Here is a 27,590-nt window from a genome sequence, read left to right on the forward strand (position 1 = left end):
CAGCTGGTGCACACCACTCTCTCCTCCTGACAGCACATGTACGGCGGCACAGGGGCTGACTTTCCAAAGTGCTGGGGTGTGCGTGCATGAGTGAGAGAGACGTGCATTGCCTATTCAAGTACATCGCCCTTTTAAGCAGATCAGCCAGTTCAGACAGGAAGCAACAGCTTCCAGCAAGCTCCTCCCTGAGCCCTGTCCCCCTCCTCCACTTTGTGGAGAGGGGATATGGAGTGGGAGGGGGCAGGAGCAGGGGGACATCCTGATATCAGCATCCCTCTCCCCCACAGCAAGCAGGAAGCTCCTGGGGGCAGCTCCAAGGCAGAGGGCAGGGCAGGAGCAGCACGGCCGCAGGGGAAGGGCCACCTGAACTGCTGCTGGGCAGCTGCTGAGCCACATACCTTACAGGGAATTTAGGGGAGCTGATGGGAGGGGGGGCTGCCAGCCAGCTCCCCTGGTTCTAATCCCCCCAAGGAGGGGCTGCTCTTCCAGAGAATCCTGCAAGCAGTGGACAAAGCAGGCAGCTGATAAACAACGTTATAAGGGAGCATTGCACAACTTTAAACGAGCTTGTTCCCTAATAAACGAAACAATGTTAACCGGGACAATGTTAAGTGAGGCATTACTGTAGTGCTAGGCATATGAATATATATGCAAACACATTCCAGAAAGGTGGTACTAGAACACCTTGATACCAGCACTTTCCCCCCAAATAACAGGAACATGCTGACCCATCCTAAAGATAAGATCAGGATGACAGCATGATGGATAGAGATGTTTTGATCGAACCAACATGTACAAGGTAATGGGTGACACTCAAATACATCAGAGGGTGGCACCTAGATATGTCAGGAGTAATACGTAACTTCTTTGTATCTGTGCATAAAGAGGTATCTCAGAGGGAGTGTCTTTGGCCAGCCCAGGGGGAAATGGAAACTCCTGCCATTCACTGAGCTGCTTCCATTGTCACAGGCATACATGTGCTAATGTAGCTGTAGACATTGATCCGGGGAGCTAGGACTGTGCTTTGTTGACAATAAACTGGACCAAGCACCTTCGCACCTTAACAGATTTTGTAGTCATTGAGCAGTTTGCTTGAGGTCTGCCGTGCCAGCTGTCTGCTCAGAGCTGGGACAGCACACAGGGAAAACACACACACACAGCGGAATATCTGACAACAGTACCTATTGAATTCACATGGGCATTGCTGACTTTGCTGGGCATTGTATCAACCCTTCACTGTGGTATCATTACTGATCCCTATTACCACAGGTGATTTTTGACATTTACTTCAAAGGGCACAGGATCAGTCCAATTGCCTTAGTACTGTGCGTTTATTTATTTGTTCTCTTTCTCTGTGTGAGCGTGTTGTTTTAGATCTGTATTGGCAAAATCTTTTTTTTAAAACACAAAAGGAAGGGGAAAAAAAAGTAAACAAATGTAGCCCAGAGTTTTAAGTCAATGCAGCAGTAGCAGCTAGTATATTATGTACTATCACTCAGTGTGGTGCACTTTTAATCAGTTTTTCAGAGAGGACCTGGCAAAGTGACAGTGGAGGCCAGTGAACATCATGTCAGCTTTCACAACTGTGTTCTTAGGCTGCATTCGGGGTCGGTTGACAACAAAGACAACAACCGCACTTTCAACTACGACCGAAGAGCAATGTGTTCGCGTTTGGGCCAGTTTTCAGCCACTTCATGGAGTTTATCTGAATGCACCCGCTTTGAGGGGAGGAAAGAGACACAGAGAAACCACAATCCTTTAAATAAGAGCCTGCTATTTTTAGTTCTTGAACTGGAGCTAAGTTTAAAGAGCTCACCAGTTGAGAAAGCACAGAGACGCCTGAGTGCTGTATTCCCGGACAGAATTCCTGACAGTGCAAACCACTTCCACACTGATCTACAACTCTACACGAAGAACGGGCCAGAGAAACAATACAGTACAAATGTGGTCCAAAGAGTTGTGTATGCAGGAAGTGAGGGAGCCTTTGACAAAATGAGCATTGCCCGCTTTTCCTCCCAGAGTAACAGAGCGAGCCAGCGATGCCCCTGCCCCAGGACAGTCCGTCGGTCACAGCACACCTGGGAGGAGCGAGCCAGCCAGCAGGAACGGGGGTGGGGTAGCTCAGGCATTGATACAGCTCAGGCTCTCGGCTCTCGGGTTTACACCTGCTCCTCCCCTGCCTCCAGCTCATCCCACCACCCGCTGGGGCTGCCCCGGGGCTCTGATTGCCTGGCCCCGTGGTTTCGGGCACGTGGGGGAGGCCATGTGGCCCCTTCCCGCAGAGCCCCTTCCTGCGGCGGAGCCCCGCAGCGGAACTACGTTTCCCAGGGTGCAGCCCGCAGCCCGGGGAAGGCGGTGCCGGCCCCGCAGGAAGGGCGGCGGGCCCGGCGCACTTGCAGCGCCGCAGAGCCAGTGCGGAGCCGGGCGGCGGCGCGGGAGCAATGCTGTGCTATCCCGGGCCACGCTGCCCGCCGGGCGTCCGTCTCCTCCTGCTGCTCCTCCTCTGCGCCAATGCTCTGGCCTCCGTGGTGTCGGGGAGCCGCCGGGGGGGCAGCAACGAGAGACCCATCGTTGGTAAGAAGCTCAGGGGCAGGGAGCCGGGGCGCGGCGGGCACCGTGACAGCCCCTGCGTGCGAGAGGTGTGCCCCGTGTTCGCAGGGGGGGAGAGCCCCACGCCCCCTTGTAGAGAGGAGGGAGCAGAGGGTGGTTAGGGCAGATGTTCACACGAGAGGGTCAATTGGGGGAAAGCATTAAAATAAGGCCAAAATACCTTCTCCTTCCTCCAAAACTCCCCTCCTCCCCCCCAGGTCTGACACCTCTGTGGGGAGGGCGGTGTTGACATCCTGAGTACAAAGCTTCATTGTGTCAACAAGGAGCCATCTTCTCACTGCCTACCCGTCTCACCTGTTAGGATAGTGTCAGCCTCAGCAATAACAACGTAGCCTGCACTGACTCATCAGGCGAAAGACTATTTGACTGTATCTATCCAGTGCGCCCATATACTCCCACTGCCATAGGATCTGAGCACGTCCTAATCTTTTAGAGCAGTGTTTCTCAACCTTTTTGATACTAGGGCCTGGTTTGCTGCCTTCCTAAACTATCAGGGAGATGTCAGGGACCAGTGCCGGACCTGTCATCGAGAAACTGTTTTAGGGTAGGTCTGCACTATCACTTAAGTCAATATAACGTACGTCACTCAGGGATGTGACAAAGCCACGCCCCTGAGCGATGTAAGTTACAGCGACCTCAGCGCTGTCCACACAAGCGGTATGTCAGCAGGAGAGGCTCGCCTGACCACCTTCTGCCTCACATGGAGGTGGAGTAATTATGCTGAGGAGAGAGAGCTCTCCCGTCGGCATAGAGCATCTTCATCAGATGTGCAGCTGCACTGATGTAGCGCTTCTAGTGTAGACTAGCCCTATTAGAGTATTCATCTTCAGAACACCTGAGAGCTAAGGAAGTACAGTTATCTCCATCTTACAGATGGGGAACCGAGGCACACAGACACTCAGGAGTCCCCTCCACCCACCCACCCTCTCAACTTTTTCAGAAAAGCCCCTCTGCTCCCTTTTGAAGTCAGAACAAGTGTTGATTTTGTTTAAAAAAAAAAAAAGTTTCCTTTTCCAGAGCTGGTTTGTTTGTTACCAGGTCTTTGCTTTCCATATGTAAAGTAAAAATAGTAAGCAATTAGTCAGCAAACTATTTTTTTTTCATTTTTGCTGTTTCTAGAAGCTGTGATACAGTGAGTCATGTGGCACAGTTGCACAACAGTCTAGAAAACATTCTAATGTAGTGTTCTGGTCTGGCTATGTGCTGCAGAATGGACATTTAGAAAATGTCCAAGTATCTTTGTGTAAATCCTCGTAAAAAGGTATTGTCTGAGGCCCCAATCCTGCAGACCTACATGTGCTTCAGTTGAAGCACATACATTGTGATTTTAATGGGACTACTCACATGCTTAAAGTTAAGTGCAAGAGTAAGTGTTTGAAGGATTAGGGCCTAAAATGGTATTAGTTTTAGAATTACAAATGGACCTTATTGTAGGTTTTTGTATGGCTAATGTTTAAGATATGGTTTTTAGTATTTCTGATGTTTTTGAAAATATAAATCCATAAAAAGGTGAAAATGGAAAATTCTAAAACACTGCCTGCCACCACAAAAAAAGCCTGCAACATTGGACGTAAAGTAAATAACCTGTGTTGCCTGTCATCTCAACTCTGATACATATAACTATGGTCCCAATATTGCAGTCCAATCTGTGTGGATGACACTGAACTCTTATGGAATCCTCTCGATTCACTGTGTGGGGCCAGTGGTCCAACTATAGAGATTAGGCTGCAGCGTCAGGGATTTGATTTTAAACTCTTTGGAGCTGGGACCTTGTCTTTAAAGTGCTTTGATAAATAAAGATATTTTAGTTATGCTCTAAACAAATTAAATATAGAAAATATGTTTATAAGAAGTTGTGGAACTAATCAAATAAGGCAGGGAATTTAAAGTCAAACTGTTAAAATGGTTTCATTTGATACCCCATTACTAAGCAAGCTTATTTGCTTATTATTCCAATTTTCTCATATTTCGTGGTAAATCATTAAGTATAATACTGCTCAATGTAGTATATGAATCAAATCAGTTAGTGAAAGGAATGAGAGTTTTGATTTAATTTGCCTTCTTCTGGACTATAACTACTGTCATTTGTATATCAGCAATCCTCTCTGTTTTCTGGACACTGTAGGGATATTGGCACAGGAGTGTGACTTTACAAGTTTCAGTAGGTTTGGAAGTTCCTACATTGCTGCTTCATATGTGAAGTTCCTAGAATCTGCTGGTGCACGAGTTGTGCCAATAAGGTAGGCTCTCATATAGTTACAGGTGGTAATTCCAGGCCTTTTGTACTGCATAAATGCCTAATCTTGAAAGGTGCTTAATGCGTAAGTGCTGACTCACTTTATAATTTTAATCCCTCACAGACTAAAGAAAGTGCACAGCACTTTGCAAGATCTCTAGGAATGGAGGCTAGACTCACAGCAAGCTGGTGCTGCCAATGCAGTGTATTAAAAGTGTTTCTTCATCTTCAGACTTAATATATGTACCAGCTGCTAGCTGTGATCTGTGAAGTTTCCAAATACATGCTATTGCCTTCAGGGCCACATATTGCCACGTGTACATAAGTAAAGCTAGGACTCAGGGTATGGAGGGAGACTGCCACTAGTGCTTGAAGTGTTCAGATCTGATTCCTCTCATTCTCCGGCTCACTAACTACTACCACAAAGAGCTCTATGTTTTGCAAATATTCCAAGTTCTGGATCAGAGTAACATTCTGGCTTATGCAGGCAATAGGCTGCCAGAAAGAGCACTTCGTGGCCAACAGTAAAATGTAAAACTATAACCGCAAATATGATATTAGTAGGAATTAAAGTAGTAGTTGGATACTGCTACAAAACAAGAACACAACCAAGTGTCAAAACTGCATGAAATCATTCTTCATAGCCAATGTTTTGATGATCCCATTGGTCTTCCCCAGCTTTCTGAATCTCCCCGGGACTTTGATCTGAGAACCTGTGGCAAAACACGCTCCTTGTTCACAGAGACTGGCTCTTAGCTAAAAAGGCGGATGGGGCAAATTGAGAAAGCTAGGACTGAGTGTGGCAGGTGATAGTCAGAGTGTGTGTTTAACAAGTGGGGCAATTCTGACCTTGCTGACACAGGTGTAAATCAGGAGTAACTACTCTGAAGTCAGTGAACCATAAAATCAGTGTGAGATTGGAATAAGATCTCATGTTTATAAATCACTGTTAATCATATACTCACATGGCTGCCTATACCTCTGTACCAGCTCTGACACCATGCTCCAAAGGAGAGACACCAGCAGGGGTTGTTCCCAAAGCCCCATGAATTGATGTGAAGGGCCATGCAGACTGTATTGCCTTTTCTAAATTCTTTGAGGCTGACAGGTGTGGAGATAGGATAAAGAAGTTGGTGGAGTCCCCACTTCTGTGTGAAAGGGGTGAGATCTGCATGCAGTCTGTCACATCCATGCATGGCTCTAGGGCAAGGGTGGGGAACCTTTTTTCTATCAGGGGCCACTGACCCACAGAAAAAAAACAGTCACAGGCCATACAGCCTTGCGGGGGAGGGAGGGTGGAGGCTCCAGGGTGGGGCCAGAAATGAGGGCTTCAGAGTGTGGGAGCAGGCTCTGGGCTGGGGCAGGGGTGCGGGCTCTGGGGTGGGGCTGGGGATGAGAGGTTTGAGGTGCAGGAGAGGGCTCTGGGCCAGGGCCAAGGGGTTTGGAGTGTGGGAGTGGGCTCAGGGCTGGGGCAAGGGGTTGGGGTGGGAGGGAAGGCTCTGGGAGGGAGTTAGGGTGCAGGAGGGTGTTCTGACCTGGGGCAGAGGGTTTGGGTTGCGGACTCCGCTGGGCAGCACTTACCTTAGGCAGCTCCTGGTTGGCGGTGCAGTGGGACTAAGGTAGGCTCTGCGCTGCTCCCAGAAGCAGCCACCATGTCCGGCCCCTAGGCGGAGGGGCCAGGGGGCTGTGCGTGCTGCCTGCGCTTGCAGGCCCCACCCTCATAGCTCCCCTTAGCCTCGGTTCCCAGCCAATGGGACCTGCAGAACTGGTGCTGGGAGCAGGGGCAGCGCACAAAGTTTCCCCAATCGCCCGTGCTCCTAGGGGCCGCAGGGACATGTCAGTTGCTTCTGGGAGCTGGATGGAGGCAACCAGAGATTTAATGGTCTGTCAGCCCTCCTCCCGCAAGGGAGCAAGCTGGCACTTACGGCTCCAGCCCTGCGGGGGGCTGCCGAGGCTCAGGGCTTCTGGCCCGTGGCATGGGGACTTGCTGTGGGCCGGATAAAGGCTGGAGGTTCCCCACCCCTGCTCTAGGAGGCCTGAACTCACCCAGTCTGACTCCCTGAAGAGTAAGTTTCCATTTATGAAATTTAAGGCTGGAAGAGTCCTCAAGAGGTCATATAGTCTCCCCTGCCCCCCAGCTCCCCCACGGAGGCAGGACTAGGTAAACCTAGACCATCCCTGACAGGTGTGTATTCAACCTGTTCTTAAAAACCTGCAATTATGGGGATTTCACAACCTCCGTTGGAAGCCTATTTCAGCACTTAACTATCCTTATAGTTAGAAAGTTTTCCCTAATATCTAACCTAAATCTTGCTTGCTGTAGATTAAGGCCAGTCCTTTCTTGTTCTACCTTCAGTGGCCATGGAGAACAACTGATCATTGTCCTCTATAACAGCCGTTAGCATATTTGAAAACTGTTATTAGGTCCCCCCACTCAGTCTTCTTTTCTCAGTAGTAGACATACACAGTTTTTCTAACCTCATAGGTCAGGTTTTCTAAACCTTCTATCATTTTTGTTGCTCTCCTTTGGACTCTTACCAATTTGTTCATATGTCTCCTAAAGTGTGGCACCCAGAACTGGAGCCAGTACTCCAACTGAGGTCTCACCAGCATTGAGTAGGCAGGACAATTACCTCCTGTGACTTACAGATGACACTCCTATTAATACACGTCAGAATATTAGTTTTTTGTAGCTGTATCACATTGTTGACTCATATTCAATTTCTGGTCCCTGTAACCCTCAGCTCCTTTTTACACTGCTGCCACCTAGCCAGTTATTCCACGTTTTGTAGTTGTACGCTCTTCATAGACTACTGGAAGAGTAAGGTACCATTTATAACGGGGGGGGGGGGCAGATTTTGGCCTTTAGTGACCTAGAATTACTCCCTTCCTTAGTTTTCATACATGTTTTTATAAACTTTCCATGCCCATTGCAGATGGCTTGTATTAAGTATCTTTGGTATTTTAATAGTAAAATGTGATGAAGTTTTAGACATACCTATAACTATCTTTGTTGGGATTTCAGACTGAATCGTTCAGAAGAAGAGTATGATAAGATTTTCCAGTCTATTAATGGGTAAGCTTTGAGCATCAGTTTCCTGTTGAAATGTCCATTAACACAAAGTCTCTCTAAAACAGATGTTATCAAAGCCACTGTTGTTTTACTGTTAAGTGCTTGGTTTTGCCTTTAGTGATTCCAGACTCCGATACTTCATTTTTCTAAGTAGGGAATGCAAGTGTAATCTTCTTTCTTACAGGTGTGTGCATTAATCGTGATTAAAAAAATTAATTGTGATTAATCACAGTTTTAATTGTACTGTTAAACAATAGAGTACCAATTGAAATTTGTTATATATTTTGGATGTTTTTCTACATTTTCAGATACATTGATTTCAATGACAACACAGAATACAAAATGTACAGTGCTCACTTTATATTTTTATTACAAATATTTGCACTGTAAAAATGATAAAAGAAATAGTATTTTTCAGTTAATCCCAGTCAAGTGCTGTAGTGCAATTTCTTTATCATGAGAGTGCAACTTACAAATGTAGATTTTCTTTGTTCCATAACTGCATTCAAAACAATGTCAAACTTTAGAGCCTACAAGTCCACTCAATCCTACTTCTTCAGCCAATCGCTAAGAGAAACATGTTTGTTTACATTTACAGGAGATAATGCTGCCCACTTCTTAATTACAATGTCACCTGAAAGAACATGCATTCGCATGGCACTGTTGTAGTTGGTGTCGCAAGATATTTATGTGCCAGATGCGCTAAACATTCATATGCCCCTTCATTCTTCGGCAACCAATCTAGAGGACATGCTTCCATGCTGATGACGCTTGTTAAAAAAATAAGGAGTTAATTAAATTTGTGACTGGACTCCTTGGGGGAGAATTGGATGTCTCCTGCTCTGTGTTTTACACACATTCTGCCATATATTTCATGTTATAGCAGTCTCGGATGAAGTTGTTTGTTTTAAGAACACTTTCACTGCAAATTTGACAAAATGCAAAGAAGGTACCAATGTGAACTTTCTAAAGATAGCTACAGCACTCAGCCCAAGGTTCAAGAATCTCAAGTGCCTTCCAAAACCTGAGAGGTGTGGAGGTGTGGAGCATGCTTTCAGAAGTCTTAACAGAGTAACACACTGATGAGGGAAACTACAGAACCCAAACCACCAAAAAGGAAAATCAACCTTCTGCTGGTGGCATCTGACTGAGATGATGAAAATGAACATGCATTAGTCCGCATTGCTTTGGATCGTTATCAAGCAGAACCTGTCATCAGCATGGACATATGTCCTCTAGAATGGTGGTTAAAGATGAAGGGACATATTACTCCTGGGAAAACCTGCAGCACTGCGCATGCACAGAATTCATGTTCCCCGCAGATTTCTTTGCTTCCCTATCAGAAAGTCATTTTTCTGGGGGGAAGCAAAGGGAATCTGCAAGAGTAGTCACGTACCAGTCCCTAGCTGCGCAGATTCATTGTTTCAGGCAGCCGTCAGAGAGGTAAATCACCGCAGGGCTGGGGACATCCAAGCCAGTGGCTCCTGTCCTGAGCCAGAATCAGCTGTTAATCCTGGCTGGGCTGGAGGCAGGAGAGGACACGACTTCCCTTTCCCCTGCAAGGAGTGGCTGGGGCTGTGTCCGACCCTCCCCCAGTTGCAGCATCCTCCCATGCTCATCCTCCTCCTCTGTTTCCTGCCCCCATCACACCACAGCTGTGGAGGGTGGGGTCACTGTATGGGGAGCTGCTCCCCCATCCACCCAACCCCCGTGCATCTGGACCTCCCATACCCAAACACTCACACCAAGTCTCACCCCATACACCCAGAAGCCCCTAGCACACCATACCTGAACCTCAGCCCCTGCATCTGGAGCCTCCCTGAACCCAGACCACGCCCCCACTGAGCTCCCTGCACTTAAACCCCCATCCTGATGAGCCCCACCCCCCTGCACTCCCTGGAGCCCCCACATCCAGATCCCCATGCCACTGACTCCCAACTAGCTGCACCCAGACCCCCACCCCACCAACCCCCACTTCCCCAGCACCCAGACACCCCTGCTGAGACCCCCACACCGAGACCTCTGCTGAGCCCCAGCCAGTGTCACTTTGAAGACCCTGTAGAGTCCCATTGCCCACGCACCTAGAATACCCACTGAGCTGCCTGCACCTAGATAGTCTCATACAGAATCCTCTCACCCCACACCTGGGTCCCCTCACACTGAGCCCCTCCACAACTGGATCCTGCCTGGTTGAGCCTGCCTGCTCAAAACCTGGTGCAGGGCCCAAGAGTGTTTCTGGGGCAGGCCCAGGCCTTATGCTGTGTCAGGGTTGGGTGCAGCCTCACCACTGAGTCCATGTCCCGAGGATGAGGGGTGGGGAAGCTGAAGGGTGGTCCCCACCTTCACACAGCCAGTAGTCTGTGCTCCCCACTGCCATGCTGGAGCCTCTGCATTTATTTATTGACAAATAAAACTTGAATTTTAAATTTTTTGGCACAGAATGCCCTTAGGAGTAACATATGAAGCTTTAAAAACAACAAGGGGTCTGGTGACACCTTAAAGACTAACAGATTTATTTGGGCATAAGCTTTCGGGGGTGAAAAACCACTTCTTCAGATGCAATTGAAGAAGTGGTTTTTTACCCACGAAAGCTTATGCCCAAATAAATCTGTTAGTCTTTAAGGTGTCACCAGACTCCTTGTTGTTTTTGTGGATACAAAGTAACACAGCTACCCCTTGATATATGAAGCTTTAGCACATCTGGCATGTAAATATCTTGCAACGCTGGCTACAACAGTGCCATGCGATTGCCTGTTCTCTCTTTCAGGTGACATTGTAAACAAGAAGCGGGCAGCATTATCATCTGCAAATTTAAACAAACTTGTTTGTCTGAGTGAGTGGCTGAACAAGAAGTAGGACTGATTGGACTTGTAGGCTCTAAAGTTTTACGTTGCTTTATTTTTGAATGCAGTTTCTTGGTACATAATTTTACATTTGTAAGTTCAACTGTCATGATAAAGAGATTACACTACAGTACTTGTATGAGGTGAATTGAAAAATATATATATTTTTTTACAGTGCAAATATTTGTAATAAAAATAAATATAAAGTGAGCACTGTACACTTTGTATTCTGTTATAATTGAAATCTATATATTTGACAATGTAGAAAACATCCAAAAATATTTAAATAAATGGTATTCTATTATTGTTTAGCAGTGTGAGCAATCACGTGATTAATCTGATTTTTTTAATCGCTTGACAGCCCTACTTATTTTGGCACCCCTTTCTGCCTGTGAGCAGGCTGATAGGAGCAGCATTTGAATGGAAGCCAGCAGCCCACTTTCACTTTTCTCATGTTGTCTATATCTCCTTTCAGTGATGGCCTTCATTTTGCCAAAGCTATTTCACAGCCCTTGCTGCTTGCCTACTTGCTGTTTCCCTCCTTACTCCTTCTCTGTCTCCTCTTCCAATCCTCTCCATGGTTCCTCTACCCTTTTTCCTGTCTTCCCCTCTTTCTCCTGCACTTCCTCCTTGAAACTTTTTCTCCCAGGTTCCTTGCTCCACTCAACTCACCCCTTATGGTATTGTGTCAGCTGAGGGCCTGATTCTGCCACCCTTACTTGGGTTGAATGATATTTTACTCCATGAATAGTTTCCATGGGATTTCTTGTGGAGTAAGATGTGACTCAATGTGAGTAAAGGTGGCAGTGCTAGGTCCTCAGATTGCAGACCCTTTGTGACAAGGACAATGTCTTTATGTTCTGTAGAAGGCCAAACACACTTGCATTTTGGGCTAGATGGCACAGTAGAACCTTAGAGTTACAACGCCTCGGATTGGAGATTGTTCGTGACTCTGAAATGTTAGTAACTCTGAACAAAATGCTATGGTTGTTCTTTCAAAAGTTTACAACTGAACATTGACTTAATACAGCTTTGAAGCTTCAATATGTAGAAGAAAAATGCTGCTTTTAACCATCTTAATTTAAATGAAACAAACACAAACAGTTTCTTTACATTGTTAAACCTCTTTTTTTAAACTTTCCCTTTATATTTTTAGTAGTTTACATTTAACACAGTTACTGTACTATATTTGCTTTTGTTGTTGTTGTTGTCTCTGTGGCTAACTGATTATGTGCTTATGGTTCCAAATGAGGTGTGTGACTGACCGATCAGTTCGTAACTGGTGTTTGTAACTCTGAGGTTCTACTGTAACTTCATCTTCTGCCCTGAGCAAATGGGCATATCTGGCTGGCTATTGAAGAGGGCAGACTCAAGTCTTTTCCCACTCTTTATCCTCTTGCCACCCAAATACTTGCAAACGGGAGCAGTGGTCAAGTAGCTGCTGTTTACCTTTCATCCCAACTCATCTGTGATGAGAGTCACAATCTGAGGAGGGCTGCACAAGTGAGTAAGGGTGGGCCACACCCTGTCTCGCTGCTCTGTTCTGTAAAGTAAGGACTGTGAGAAGCTGACTTTATATAAATAATAAATAAAATCAGTAAAATAAATTAACGGCATCCATTGAATCGTAATATGGAAGCTTTGGATCAGAATGCTAATTATGGCCTTTTATCTTGCAAGGCTTGTATGTTTTAGCTTCAGGTTCTTCTCACTCTGAAAATATTATCTTTAGTTATTCTCAGCAGCTCGCCCACCCCTCCTTTTTTAAGTGTTGGAATTTACTGTAGCACATAGACATTGTGATCATATGGTTTGGTGTTTGCCTCCAGTGAGTTTAGGTCTCAGGGTTCTTGTCAGCCCTGTCAATGTTTACATATTATATTATGCCTAGACCTATAGTTATTTACATGTAATAATATTTTGTTGTTTTCAGGGTGCTTTTCCCAGGAGGTGGTGTTGATCTTAAGACTTCAGAATATTCCAGGATTGCTAGGATATTTTACAACAAGGCACTAAAGGTAACTACTTAAAGGAAAAACTGTTCTGGTTATTGTCAGTGTTCAGGGACCAAAATCATGGGAGGCTTATATTTGGACATCTGCAACTGGAGTGCAGTATATTCCTGTTAATAAGCAACTGACTACTGGTATGTGTGTTTAACAAATCATCTAATAGCATTAGATGCAGGTCTCAAATGAACACCTCCAGAAAATTAGAATCTGAACTTTAAGGTTTGAGGCCCATCGCTAAATAATTTAAGTGAAGTCAATTGTTAATTTCTTTATTTGTACAACATTACTTGTAAAATTTAGCTTAGTCACCCTTATTGCCAACACTTACACTAGATACTAAGAAAGACTGTGTATTTTTTATGAAACAGAAATGGTGCTCATATGTTGTGCTCAGTACTAACTGAGGCCAAGATTTTCAGGGGTTTGGGTGAGTGCTCTGCACTTTCTGAAAACCAGGCCCCTTTAAAGCGTTTCAACTTGACCACCCATCTTTGTTCATGGGCATTGTCATCTGGGTATCATAGCCCCTGATATTGCAAAGACATGCTTACCTTTATGCAGTATAAGTAGTCCCATTTACCTCAATGAAACTACGCACAATGCATTAAGTTAAGCATGTAAGTAAGTGTGGAGGATTGGGGCCACAATGTCTGGTGGGGGCACCGTTACAGTAAACAGTATGATGAAATTGCACGAACGTTTCATAGCAACTCAGTAAATTGCTTGTCATCACTTCATATACAGAGCTTGAGGAAAAATCTTATTTGACTTGCTGTATGTAATCAAGATAATTGAAAACTTAGAAAGTAATTTCCAGTTCTTTATAGATGTCCTTTCCTGGCATGCTTTTCTCTGTTTTACTCCTGAAATTGTGTGCTCTGAACTGCATCCTTTGAGACTTAATTAGCACTATAAAATACTGATACATTTGTAAGTGCAATGTGAGTTATAGAAGTCAAGGTGATGTTTGCATGTATGAAGATGATTGGAATTTCTACTATTCTTTTAAATTCACATCAGTGTCTCTTCCCACTTTCCCTCATCAAATTCAAAATAAAGAGGTTACTTGATGTGACTGTTTTTAAATTACGTGTACACACAAGGGGTGAAATCCTAGACCCATTGAAATCAATGGGAGTTTTGTCATTGACTTAAATGAGGCAAGGATTTCATCAAAGATTTTTTCCTCAGCTTATAAATTACAGACTTTAATGCTGTTAAATAAGTGGTTAATCTCTAGGCTGCATTTTTAGGCACAGCAAAAGTAAGGGGAGTATATGTTAACGGCTTGATTATAATTTCACTTAAACTGATGTAACTCCTTTGACATTAGTTACTCCTCATTTGCATCAGAGTAAGAGAGAGGAGTAGCAAGCCTAACATATCTAGCACGTACATGGCAAATAGCTAGAAAGATACTGTAATGCTTTTGGAGCTTCTTTGCAAAGATATTTTATATATCAGTAGTTTACTATAGGAGTAAATATCTATGTGAGTTTTTACAGTCACAGTATCAGGGATATAGTAAAGATGGAGATGGCACTTTCTTTCTAAGCCCTGAGTTTCAGTTGCTTAGATCTTTCCAGAAAAATAGCTTTTGAGTAATAACTTCTCAAGTTGGGTCACAACTCAGAAATTTGTTTTAGAAAGAAATTAAGAAAATGCACTGAGCCATCACAAATAAATAATGTTCTGGGGCAACAGAGCTTTTAAACCATGCGTATGGTGTAGAAATGCCACCTGCTTGCTGTCCGGATCTTCTCTCTTTAGAGCTTTATGTGCTTCTTTAAGTTGAAGGTTTCATTCTGCTTTTGCTTAGCTCTTCTTTCCTTCTCCTAGTTTTGCCCTTAGCTCAAGTTTCACATTGGTTTCATTGTTTTTAAGGTAACACTGACACTTTCTGTTTTATGTTGTTTAACATTAAAAAGGTTGCAGAGCAGTTTTTAAACTAAGAAATGGGGGAAAGCTGATGGCTGCAGAGGCGCACGTGGATCGGACAGAGACTTCTCTTAGAGGAGAATCTATTGATAGAGATTCTCTAGGTTTTAGTCAGGAGGAGAGGATGGAAGAGGATAAAGTATGGGCCAGTTCAGATGAGAAATATTCACATAAAGAATCTGACACATCAGAAAAGGGCAGACAAATAAACAGTGACAGGTTTTTAAAGTGCTTGTACACAAATGCTAGAAGTCTAAATAATAAGATGGGTGAACTAGAGTGCCTCGTGTTAAAGGAGGATATTGATATAACAGGCATCACAGAAATCTGGTGGAGTGAGGACAATCAGTGGGACACAATCATTCCAGGGTACAAAATATGTCAGAAGGACAGAACAGGTCATGCCGGGGAGGGGTGGGGGGGGGGCACTATATGTGAAAGAAAATGTAGAATCAAATGAAATAAAAATCCACATGTTCCATAGAATCTCTCTGGATAGTAATTCCATGCTCTAATAAGCATATAACAGTAGGGATCTATTATTGACCACCTGACCAGGACAGTGATAGTGACGATGAAATGCTAAGGGAGATTAGAGAGGCTATCAAAATAAAAAACTCAGTAATGGTGGGGGATTTCAATATGTCACCTCAGGATGAAATGCAGAGACAAAATTTCTCGATACTTTAAATGGCTGCTTCTTGGAGCAGCTGGTACAGGAACCCACAAGGGGAGAGGCAACTCTCAATCTAGTCCTGAGTGGAGCGCAGGATCTGGTCCAAGAGGTAACTGTAACAGGACCACTTGGAAATAGTGACCATAATATAATAACATTTAACATTCCTGTGGTAGGAAGAACACCTCGACAGCCCAACACTCTGGCATTTGATTTCAGAAAGGGGAGCTATGCAAAAATGAGGAGGTTAGTTAAACAGAAATTAAAAGGTACAGTGACTAGAGTGAAATCCCTGCAAGCTGCATGGACTCGTTTCAAAGACACCATAATAGAAACTCAAATGTATACCCCAAATTAAAAAACACAGTAAAAGAACTAAAAAAGAGCCACCGTGGCTTAACAACCATGTAAAAGAAGCAGTGAGAGATAAAAAGGCATTTTTTAAAAAGTGGAAGTCAAATCCTAGTGAGGTAAATAGAAAGGAGCATAAGCACTGCCAAATTAAATGTAAAAATGTAATAAGAAAAGCCAAAAAGGAGTTTGAAGAACAGCTAACCAAAAACTCAAAAGGTAATAACAAAATGTTTTTTAAGTACATCAGAAGCAGGAAGCCGGCTAAACAACCAGTGGGGCCCCTGGACGATCGAGATACAAAAGGAGCACTTAAAAACGATAGTCATCGTAGAGAAACTAAATGAATTCTTTGCTTCAGTCTTTACGGCTGAGGATGTGAGGGAGATTCCCAAACCTGAGCCATCTTTTGTAGGTGACATATCTGAGGAATTGTCACAGATTGAAGTGCAACTAGAGGAGATTTTGGAATTAATTGAGAAACTTAACAGAAACAAGTCAGCGGGAGCAGATGGCATTCACCCAAGAGTTCTGAAAGAACTCAAATGTGAAATTGCGGAACTATTAACTATGGTTTATAACCTGTCCTTTAAATCAGCTACTGTACCCAATGACTGGAAGATAGCTAATGTAACACCAATATTTAAGAAGGGCTCTAGAGGTGATCCTGGCAATTATAGACCGGTAAGTCTAACGTCAGTACTGGGCAAATTAGTTGAAACAATAGTACAGAATAAAATTTGTCAGATGCATAGAAGAATATAAATTGTTGCGCAAAAGTCAACATTGTTTCCGTAAAGGGAAATCATGTCTTACTAATCTATTAGAGTTCTTTGAGGGGGTCAACAAACATGTGGACATAGTGTACTTAGATTTCCACAAAGCCTTTGACAAGGTCCCTCACCAAAGGCTCTTGCGTAAATTAAGTTGTCATGGGATAAGAGGGAATATCCTTTCATGGATTGAGAACTGGTTAAAAGACAGGGAACAAAGGGTAGGAATAAATGGTAAATTTTGAGAATGGAGAGGGGTAACTAGTGGTGTTCCCCAGGGGTCAGTCCAAGGACCAATCCTATTCAACTTATTCATAAAGGGATAAAGAGTGAGGGGATAAAGAGAAAGGGATAAACAGTGAGGTGGCAAAGTTTGCAGATGATACTAAACTTCTCAAGATAGTCAAGACCAAAGCAGACTATGAAGAACTTCAAAAAGATCTCACAAAACTAAGTGATTGGGCAACAAAATGGCAAATGAAATTTAAAGTGGATAAATGTAAAGTAATGCACATTGGAAAAAATAACCCCAACTATACATACAATATGATGGGGGCTAGTTTAGCTGCAACTAATCAGGAGAAAGATCTTGGAGTCATTGTGGATAGTTCTCTGAAGAAGTCCACGCAGTGTGCAGCAGCAGTCAAAAAAGCAAACGGGATGTTAGGAATCATTAAAAAAGGGATAGAGAATAAGACAGAGAATATCTTATTGCCCTTATATAAATCCGTGGTACACCCACATCTTGAATACTGCATACAGATGTGGTCTTCTCATCTCAAAAAAGATATACTGGCATTAAAAAGGTTCAGAAAAGGGCAACTAAAATGATTAGGGGTTTGGAATGGGTCCCGTATGAGGAGGTATTAAAGAGGCTAGGACTTTTCAGCTTGGAAAAGAGGAGACTAAGGGGGGGATATGGTAGAGGTATATAAAATCACGAGTGGTGTGGAGAAAGTGAATAAGGAGAAGTTATTTACTGGTTCCCATAATATAAGAACTAGGGGCCACCAAATGAAATTAATGGGCAGCAGGCTTAAAACAAATAAAAGGAAGTTCTTCACTCAGCGCACAGTCAACCTGTGGAACTCCTTGCCTGGGGAGGTTGTGAAGGCTAAGACTATAACAGGGTTTAAAAGAAAACTGGATAAATTCATGGAGGTTAAGTCCATTAATGGCTATTAGCCAGGATGGGTAAGGAATAGTGTCCCTAGCCTCTGTTTGTCAGAGGGTGGAGATGGATGGCAGGAGAGAGATCACTAGATCATTACTTGTTAGGTTCACTCCCTCTGGGGCACCTGGCATTGGCCACTGTCGGTGGACAGGATACTGGGCTGGATGGACCTTGGTCTGACCCAGTATGGCCTTTCTTATATTCTTATGTCCAAATTTCTCCTCCAGGAATCCAGGGCATAAAATTGCTGGCTATGCAAACGTCAAGCACATAAAAGAGCTAGATGTTGCAGAAAAAGTCCTATAGAAGTAAAAGGGATTTACAGTTTGTTAACTTGTACGTAAATTACTGTATGTGTTGACCCATTTCTTCATTTTTTTGTTTCTTATTTTAAAGGCTAATGATAAAGGAGACTATTTTCCTGTATGGGGAACATGTCTGGGATATGAAGAGCTTACATACCTCACCAGCGGGGAGATTTTACTGACTTGGACTAATACTGAGGATTTTGCTCTCCCACTGAACTTTACTACAGGTGAACAATCCTGTTACACTGCTAATGTCATTTGGATTCACAGGATTTTTTTTTTTCTTGTAATAAACCAATATTTATGGTTGAAGGTTTGAAATAGGTGACTAATGTTTTTATAATATTAATATTGTTACTTCTGTAAGAAAGCCAATAAAATTCTGTGACTGAAAAATTAAAGGTTTGAGGGCAAACTATTTGCAGCTCATGGGTAATTAGAGAAAGGCCTGACCAAAATTATGGATCTGAAAAGCTATGAACTTTGGGAAAGTTTGGTCCTAGATCCATAATTTTGATCCAGCCCCCTAACTCTGTAATGAGCTCTGAATCCTTATATACTATAATATATAGCAGGGATTGGCAACCTTTGGCCCACGGCCCACCAGGGTAAGCCCGGCGGGCCAGGCTTGTTTGATTACTTGCCACATCTGCAAGTTCAGCCATTCGCGGCTCTCGCTGGCCACGGTTCGCCGCTCCAGGCCAGCGGGGGCTGCGGGAAGTGGTGCGGGCCGAGGGATGTGCTGGTCACCCTTCCCGCAGCCCCCATTGGCCTGGGATGGCGAACGGCAGCCAGTGGGAGTGGGATGGCGAACGGCAGCCAGTGGGAGCCGCGATCAGCTGAACCTGCAGACGTGCAGGTAAACAAACCGGCCCGGCCTGCCAGGGGGCTTACCCTGGTGGGCCGCATGCCAAAGATTGCCGATCCCTGATATATAGTATTGAAATCAGTGGGACTACTTGCAAAATGAGATGCAACTCAGCATAAGAGTGGCAGAAGATGGCTCTGAATGATGCTTTTTTGTTTTTTGTTTTTTTCTCTAGGAGCAATAAGCAGAATTTCTTCCATTGATTGCAGTAATTAATCAATGGACTAAATCCTGTTGCCTTGCCTTATTTTGAAAAATTCTGCCATTCCTAACTACACAGAGTAGTACCTCAACCACACCATTGAAATTAATGGTATAACGTGGTTCTAATGAGTGTGAGCAAAGGAGGCAGAATGGGGCCCTTAGTGGGTCAGGGCTGCAGCATATGGCCTAGTGAGAATTGTTAGACTGCACTCTGCCATAGCTGTATTATAGATTTCTTACTGGGGTATGTTTGTATTGTATTATTGATTAATAAAATTCAGTGAAAACAGAATCAAAAGGAATTAAAATTAATTCAGCCAGTACTTCATCACATTTATCTCCATCCTAATAGTGATGTTCCTATGGCTGCCTGGTAGTGAGAATATTCCTTTGTCTTTTTTATACAAGCTGCACAAGACAGCAGGATGTTCAAGAATTTTCCAGACTTCTTGTTGAAAAAACTTGCCACTGAGTCTTTGACAGCACACTTTCATCACTGGAGCCTCTCCATGCAGGTATTTGATCATTTGATTTAGTGAACCAAAATGAGGCTACTCTGTTAAATCTAGAAATAAAACATTTTTTCTGTCACTTTTTAATGCAGAATTTCACACAGAATGAGAAGCTACGCAATTTCTATAAGGTTCTAACAACTAACACCCATGCAGACGTGGAGTTTATATCGACAATGGAAGGTAGTTATCAGTGTAACATGTAAACTGTGATAGGGTTTTGTGGGGCTGTTTTTTGGGAGGGAGAAGGGGGAGGGTTTGTTTGTTTTTTGTGTGGAAGATCTCAGTGAGTGTGGCGGTGGTGTTACTAATTTTAATGTTAGGATAAGGAGTTAAGTGTCCGCACTGCCTGCCTTCTGGTTGATTAGAATATGTTTTGTCGAAGATAACTTGTACCTCTGCACTTTACTTTAGATGTGCATGTTTCAGAGTCTGATTGTTCTCTCTTTCACTCCACTGCTCCACACCTAGATATGTTAGCACACTTTACCAAATGAAATATTTTCAGATCTATGGGATAAGACATGGAAACACCACTCCAGTTTCTGTAGCTTAAACCCCTCCTCAATGAAACATGTATAGTCTTCACTTCCACTGCTGGCTGTCTACAGATACTGCCTCTCCATGTTGCTCTCTTTAGCCGTGCCTGTAGTACAGGGAGAGCCATTTATGCTAGTGACATGCCAACAGTATCCCCCATTCCTTTGACTACAGTTCTGGTAATTGCTGTCTTCCAAAAGACTCCTGCATAACCTGTGCCTTTACCTGGCATATTTAACTCCAGAAACATCTGTTTTGATTCATTAGAGCAGTAGTGGACAACCTGCAGCCCGCGGGCTGCATGCGGCCCATCAGGGTAATCCCCTGGCGGGCCGTGAGACAGTTTGTTTACATTGACCGTCCGCAGACACGGCTGCCTGCAGCTCCCTGTGGCCACGGTTCACTGTTCCTGGCCAATGGGAACCGCAGGAAGCGGCAGCCCAGGAATGGTGAACCATGGCCACTGGGAGCTGCGGGCGGCCATGCCCACGGACGGTCAATGTTAAAAAAACTGTCTTGTGGGCCGCCAGCAGATTACCCTGACGGGCCGCCCGTGGGTTGCAGGTTGCCCACCACTGCAGTAGAGTATGCTATAGAGAGGATTTTGTCATTTTTCTGCTAGAAGCTATACAGTAAGTGTATGGTACTGAAGTTAGATCGTAACTGCAATTAATAACACTTTTAGTACTCTTATTTTTTATAATGAAACCATTTATTTTTCCTTTTTTTTTTTTTTTTAAATATTGCAACTAAAGCAATCAGATTACAATGGTGGAACAGCGACCTGCAGAAATTTGTTTGCATAGAATCAAGCCCTTTTTCATTTAGCATCTCACTATAACTTTTAATTTCTTACAATGTAAAATTGACCAAACTATTTTTTAAACGTCACTATTATTGTTCTTGGGCTGGAATCTTGTATGTGAAGGTTTAGGTGGGAATACATTTTACAAGCTGCTTAAGGCTTTTTGGTCCCATTATAGATGTTATGAATTATATGTGAGATATAGTGAGATCTCTAATAATGTGTTCATTGTAATAAAATTGTGCATGCCACAATTTAAGTGAAGACCTAAATGTTACATGCATTGATGAAAATTTGTTAACACAGCACATAAATACCCAATTTATGGTGTCCAATGGCATCCAGAGAAAAATCCTTTTGAATGGAAGAACTCATCAGGCATACCACATTCTGCATCAGCTATGAAAGTTGCATATTACGTAGCTGACTTCTTAGTGAATGAAGGTAAATAGTTCTTTTTTCATTTATATTCATAAAATTTAGTTTCAGAGAGATAAAACAGTAGAATATTCTTTGAGAGGGGAAAAAGGCCCCCTTTCAAATTGTCAAAATACTATACCTATGATCACATACTATGCAAGCTTTAAAGGCTTATTAAAAAGAGGGACTTTGTAAACAGAATGGTTAAGCAAAAGTAACAACAAAAGCCAAGCATTTTGATGGAAGCATACAAACTCCTTTTAGCAGAGAATAATTTGCCAGGAGGAGAGTGTCAATTTTTAATTTGATATAAACATTTGAGCAGACACCAAAAACTGATGAAACTTTAGAATTGTTAAGGCTGCACTCTAGGTGAACTCAAAGCTCTTATTCACATCCCAGTCTCGTTCTGCCTTGGGCAAAGTAGGTAGAATGAGATAATGAATGGAAGATTTTATTTCCAAAAGCTTTCTGAGTTTTGTTTTAATTGGGGTAATTACAGTAGAGGGATTGACAAAAGTAAGTAGGAAACTGTCTCCAGGCTCAGAGAAAGACCAATACACTTTCCTCTTGCAGTGTCTAGCTGTGTCACTCTCTCTTGTGCTATACCACAAACTCTTCTGTGTTAGTCCCTTAAGCTACAGTAGTTAATCCTCTCAGTATATCTCTACAGCCATTACTCCAGCTGGCTAAAAAAATTTCTGCAGCCCAGGAAGGGTCCTCGGACGAGATTGACAACAATGGTGTGTAGGCCAACACTGCCTCCTGAACATTTTTTACATATATCAGAATCCGTCGAGCCTATTTTCTCCTAACCATAAAAATAAAATGTGGGGAAAGAAACGCAAAATATTTGCTGACCAGTGGAGACTTACTCAGCCTCTATGAGTATTTAACAACCAGTCCAGTCTGCTGAAACAGAATTTACTTTTCATCAATGATATTTCTTATTACTTCATGTTAATTTTAACGTATGCCTAGTTCCAGATGGAAAAAACTGAATTAGTAGGATTTTGTTTTCCTTGCAAATACAATTTTCTCAACATTTTAATATCTAATAGTCTAGTATTGCAATGTATTAGTTCTGGTGTTGCATGGGTCTCCAGTGCTGCAAGAATCAAGTTTTTGGAAGCAGCAATTGCTCTTAAAAATTAACATATTCTTCCATGATAATAAAGCAGATAAAGTCTGCTGCAGTTTCCACGGTATGCATCCGATGAAGTGAGCTGTAGCTCACAAAAGCTCATGCTCAAATAAATTGGTTAGTCTCTAAGGTGCCACAAGTACTCCTTTTCTTTTTGCGAATACAGACTAACATGGCTGTTACTCTGAAACATGATAATATAGTATCCCTATTACCAATATCTTTGGAAAAGCTAGCCCCATAATATTCCCCACAAATTTAAATTATTACAGTACTGCTTACTATAATCCTATATAGAATCAGTGATTTCACCAAGAAAGATACTATCATGGATGATGACAGTGAAGTAATCTGTTCTTTTAAAATGTTTTACAGCCCGGAAGAGCCTGCACCATTTTCCTAATAAGGGTGAAGAGACCAAAACATTGATTTACAATTATACCCCTGTTTTTACTGGTACATTTTCTCCATTTGAGCAAGTCTATTTTTTTGATTGAACATCTATCCCATAGTACAGGATAGCTATCTGTAAATAAAGTTATTTGTTGCAAGTTTCATAATTAAACTCATGTTGTGCATTGCAAGTGGCAGAAAGCCAAAATGCTTAGCTTACTTTACAGTGATTTATCCTATGTTACCTCTGTAGAATTGGCCCATGAATCTGACAGATTTCAATTCAATTACATTATAGTGATCCTGGATCTCATTTTAATACCTGCTACAGAGAAATACATTTTACCTCCAGAGACCACAACTAGATTGCACTTATAAATTTGAAACAAATCTAGTTTATTTAAAAAAACTGAGCAATACTTTTGGCCATATATTTGAAAGAAATGAGTTTACTTCTACAAAACGTTGTGGGCTCTGTGATAACAGCTGAGTAGATAAAAGATTTGATTTATCATAATTTTCTTCTCTTGGTCAGAGTACAATACAATTAAAAGATGAAATAATCTTTTGATCTTGAGCTTGACAGATGTGTGCTTGTGTAACCAAACTCTTGGCAGAGAAAATTGTTTGTCCTTTAGAAAGATGACAAAATAACAGGGAAACATTATTGCAAACGGACATAAAGAAGTGTATGCAGTACCATCTGTACCTTGTAGGATTTACATAGTGAAGGTGCAGTATTATTTAGGCATTGCATCAGTTAAAGTAAGTCTGTTTGGAGGGCACAGTTAAAACATTGATTCACCTCCTGCTCCCTTATTCAGTTTCACTTATTCCTTAAGAATCTGTTCCAAAGCACACTGAAGTCAGTGGAAAGATTTTGGATAGGCCCTGAATTAGTTTGCTTTTTGAAAGAATATGACTGCCTAGAGTTTTTAATGATGATATAATGTATAATTTGACTTTTGGTGAAATCCTGACCCTGTTGAAATTAAGGGGTGTTTTGCCATTGACTTTAGTTAGGACAGGATTTCATCCCTTTTTAAAAAACATTTTGATGTAATGCTAATGTGACTTAACAGGGATACAAGCAGCGAAGACCTTTACTGTTGACACAATGTAATGATTGTAATTATTAGGCAGCTGCATTTACTGTGTTTTTTCCTTTTGCTTTGCCTTGCAACACATTTACTTGAAGTAGCTCTTCTCAGTTACTGAAAAGTTTGTTCAGTAGTTTTGTGATGTCAAAATAGGACGAAGATGAGGCAATCCATTTCATTTCCCTTTTCTTCCACAGGCCCAAACCTAATAGCGTTTTAACCTCAGGTCTCCAGAATTGAAAGTTAGTAACACACAGCAGTTCCAGCACCACATCTGCATTACAGGTGCAGAATTTATCAGGGCATTCGAGAGGGTGGAAGACTTCTTACTCGCTATTCATGACCAGATAAGGGCTAAGCTATAGCAGGCCTAACAGAAAGAACTGGAAATGCATTCATTAATGTTCTATAAAGCAAAAATTTTTATCTGTAACTACTGTCAAGAATCCAGCCCAGTGCACTCATAAGCATGGTGTATTTTGGTTATAAAATTCAGCATTTGTATTTCATTATTTCTAGGTACTATTACAGTCAAACTGTGCAAAGCTTAATTAGTCTAGGACAGTTTAGATCACTTCTCAGGTTTCACTTCTTTAAGTGCTTGACTACCCCAATTCAGCACAATACAATTTTGTGTTGTATTATGTCTCTACTAGTAGCTGAAAGCTCATGCTATCATAATTTATAAAGGTGTAATTTATAAAGATGTGGCTGAGAACTTAAAAATTGGATGGTAATGGAGTACTAATTCCAGTGATGATTCAACCTGTTGATATTCTAAACAAAAAGTGCTTTCAGCCCTGCTTGTAGCTGTTTCCATCACTTCACATTGACTCAACAGACATTCTAGGCTTCAGAGTGACATACAGACTGAGTGACAATCCTGGACTCTTATATAGAATACTATGAGCCTGATTCTTCTCTTATCCCAGTTTTGCACTAGTATAGTCTTGTTTTCAATAGCGTGACTCCTGAGTCCTGGCTTACCAGTATGAGAAATGACATTAGCATAGCTGTGTTTTTAACAGAGTTACTCCTGATTCTTGACTTACACCAGTCTGAGAAGACAGTCAGGCTCTCGATCTACATCCAGGCATAGCGGCTAAACTGCTTACACACTAATGACCAAATCCTGCAATTCTTACTTAAGCATCCCCAGGAGTTTTGCCAAGTAGGGCTTTTCTACACCTAAAACTTACATTGACATAGCTTCATTGCTCAAGGCTGTGAAAAATTTCATGTGCCATGTGATCTATTTAAGTTGACCTTACCTGCACTGTAGAATTCTTCCATGGACCTAGCTACCACCTCTTGAGGGGGTTGATTTACTACAGTGACAGAAAAGCCCCTTCTGTTGCTGTAGTAAGTGTCTAGCCTACAGCACTGTAGTTTGCCACTGAGAGTTTGTCTATGTAAGAAATGCATGATTTAGCCCTAATATAGTGGAGAACAATCCTGCAAGTGGAATTTCTGTTAACTTTACTGGTTGTGACCAGGGCCAAAGTGTGCAAATGCAAAGGGTGTGGGGGGGTGTAATATGAGTGAGATCGGCGTATTTATTCATAAGTTTGGAAGTTTATTTCCTTGCTGTTTTGTTCTGCTTTATAAAAGAGCACTTCATTGAACTGATTGTATTAAATGATTTCTTTTAATACTTGAAATAAAGTTTACACAAGCAGTTTTGTATCTTCCTTGAGAGGTGTACACAGACTATTAAAAAAAAATTATAAAAGAGTCCTGGCTGCTTCACTCCCTGCCCAATCTTGATGCAATCACTAAACAGAGCAGTCCAGAGGCTGGTCTAACCTGCACCAGTTGGCTGTGGTCTCCAGGGACCATCTGACAGCTGAGGATTGCCAGAATGCATCGCTTTCTAGCCACTCCCTTTTGCTTACCCTTGACAGGGGCAGAAGAGGGTGGTACAGACTATTCTGGCTGCCCTTCCGATGGGGACTGTCCCACACCTGTGGTAATTCGAGTTGGGGTCTTCCATCAGTCTCTGCTCTCTTTTCAGCTCTCTGGCAGAGCAGGGCAGAGAATTTGTTTCTAATAATTAATCACAGCCCTGAAAAATTAATACAGTTACGGTGGACTTTGTGTGGTTCCCAGAGAGTGTGTCTTTATGGGCAGTCACAAACCTCGTTGAAGCTGGTGAGCATGATAGCTGCCTGTCATTCAGGCTAAATGAAAGAGGAATTAAATGCCCCTTTGTTTAGTGATAGTTGAAACAATAAAAGCGACTACCCAAATCACAGATCAGTATGGCAAGGATGGAGTAGGAGCTGATTCTTGAGTCTGAGGGCTTTTGACTGGGGATTGCGGGCTTAGGGGCTGTGTATATTTTGGTGGAGCCGTGGGTGTCTGTGAGGCAGAATCAGCCAGAGGCAGCAGAAAACCAGGAGACAAGAAGAGAAGCACTGGTAAGATAGCCCTGAGAGAAAGCCAAGAGAGTGCTAACTGGAAAGAGGCTAGAACTGTGAGCAAAGAAACTGTCTCCTGTTGTTTGATTCCTTGTGTTCACAGAAATAAGACTTTATGCACATTCTTTGTAAATAAACAGGATTTCATCTAAGAAATCCCAGATTCTGTCATCAATTTCTCTTCCTAATGGAAACAATCTGCAAGACCTTGAAATGGCTAACTGCTCAGGAAAAGAGGTAATTTTTTAAAATATATATATCTTCCAATCTATAGGGTTCCTTCTTAATTACTTAGTTAATGTATATAATAGCTCAGTTTTAAATACCTTATTATTTGCATTATTGAAGTGCAGTTATAGTGTGTTTCAGAATTGATGGAGGGGCATGGGCAGATTGATACTGCTCTGGAGAGAACAAAAGAAGCACTGGTAATGTGGCTGTGAGAGAATGCCAGAGAGCGCTTTTTTGGACAGAGAGCTAGCTGGAAAGAGGCTAGGAACTGTTAGCAAAGAAATTGCCTCCTCATATTTGATGCCTATTGTTTTCAGGGAAAGACCACTTTGTGCACATTTGTAAATAAACAGGTTTCCATCAATTTCTCCTTCTAACGGAAACAACCCGCAAGACTTCAAAAGTAGCTAGCACCTCTCCCTGCCCCCACACAAATATGTTTTTTAATATAAAACTTCTAATCTGTAATGTAGGTTCTTAATTATTTAGTGCATGTTTTAATAGATCAATTTTAAAGACCTCACTATTTGCATTATTGAAATATGGTTAAAACATTTCAGAATATCTGTGGGGGGTGGAGAGAGGGCAGAGACATAGGGCCCGATACAGCTGTCTGGAGGAGATGACTAATGGAGAACAGAATCTGGCCCACTATTTTGAAAATTGATCTTACCACCACTGCAGTTCTGTCTATTACACATTATATTTCAATGCCTTTGAAAGCAAGATTTTATAAATGGTTTTAACATGTGTAGTGTGTTTGTATTGGACCATTTTGAAATTTGAGAACTTTCTGGTTCACACCAAAGATTAGTGTTTGAATAGGATAGTTATAGTACTATGGTATGTTATTTAAGTACAAGAGGGACTGAATAAGATTGTGGATTCAGTGTATATTAGGCATTTGGCATGTCTAGCTGAGAATTTAACACATTACTTAACATATAGGGTGACATGTT

The 27,590-nt window shown here is 42.4% G+C and overlaps 1 protein-coding gene across 1 annotated transcript; it reads left to right on the forward strand.

Moving 5' to 3' along the window:
• The first annotated feature begins 2,365 nt into the window (after positions 1–2,365).
• LOC125632498 (gamma-glutamyl hydrolase) lies at positions 2,366–25,658 on the forward strand. The gene is made up of 9 exons (XM_048840780.2): positions 2,366–2,574; positions 4,736–4,850; positions 7,872–7,922; positions 12,696–12,780; positions 18,083–18,221; positions 19,475–19,581; positions 19,671–19,761; positions 21,230–21,367; positions 22,863–25,658. The coding sequence occupies exons 1-9, from the start codon at positions 2,442–2,444 to the stop codon at positions 22,982–22,984; spliced, it is 981 nt and encodes a 326-aa protein (XP_048696737.1). The 5' UTR covers positions 2,366–2,441; the 3' UTR covers positions 22,985–25,658.
• Positions 25,659–27,590: the final 1,932 nt, after the last annotated feature.

This window comes from Caretta caretta, chromosome 2, assembly GCF_965140235.1.
Source record: "Caretta caretta isolate rCarCar2 chromosome 2, rCarCar1.hap1, whole genome shotgun sequence".
Taxonomy (NCBI): domain Eukaryota; kingdom Metazoa; phylum Chordata; order Testudines; family Cheloniidae; genus Caretta; species Caretta caretta.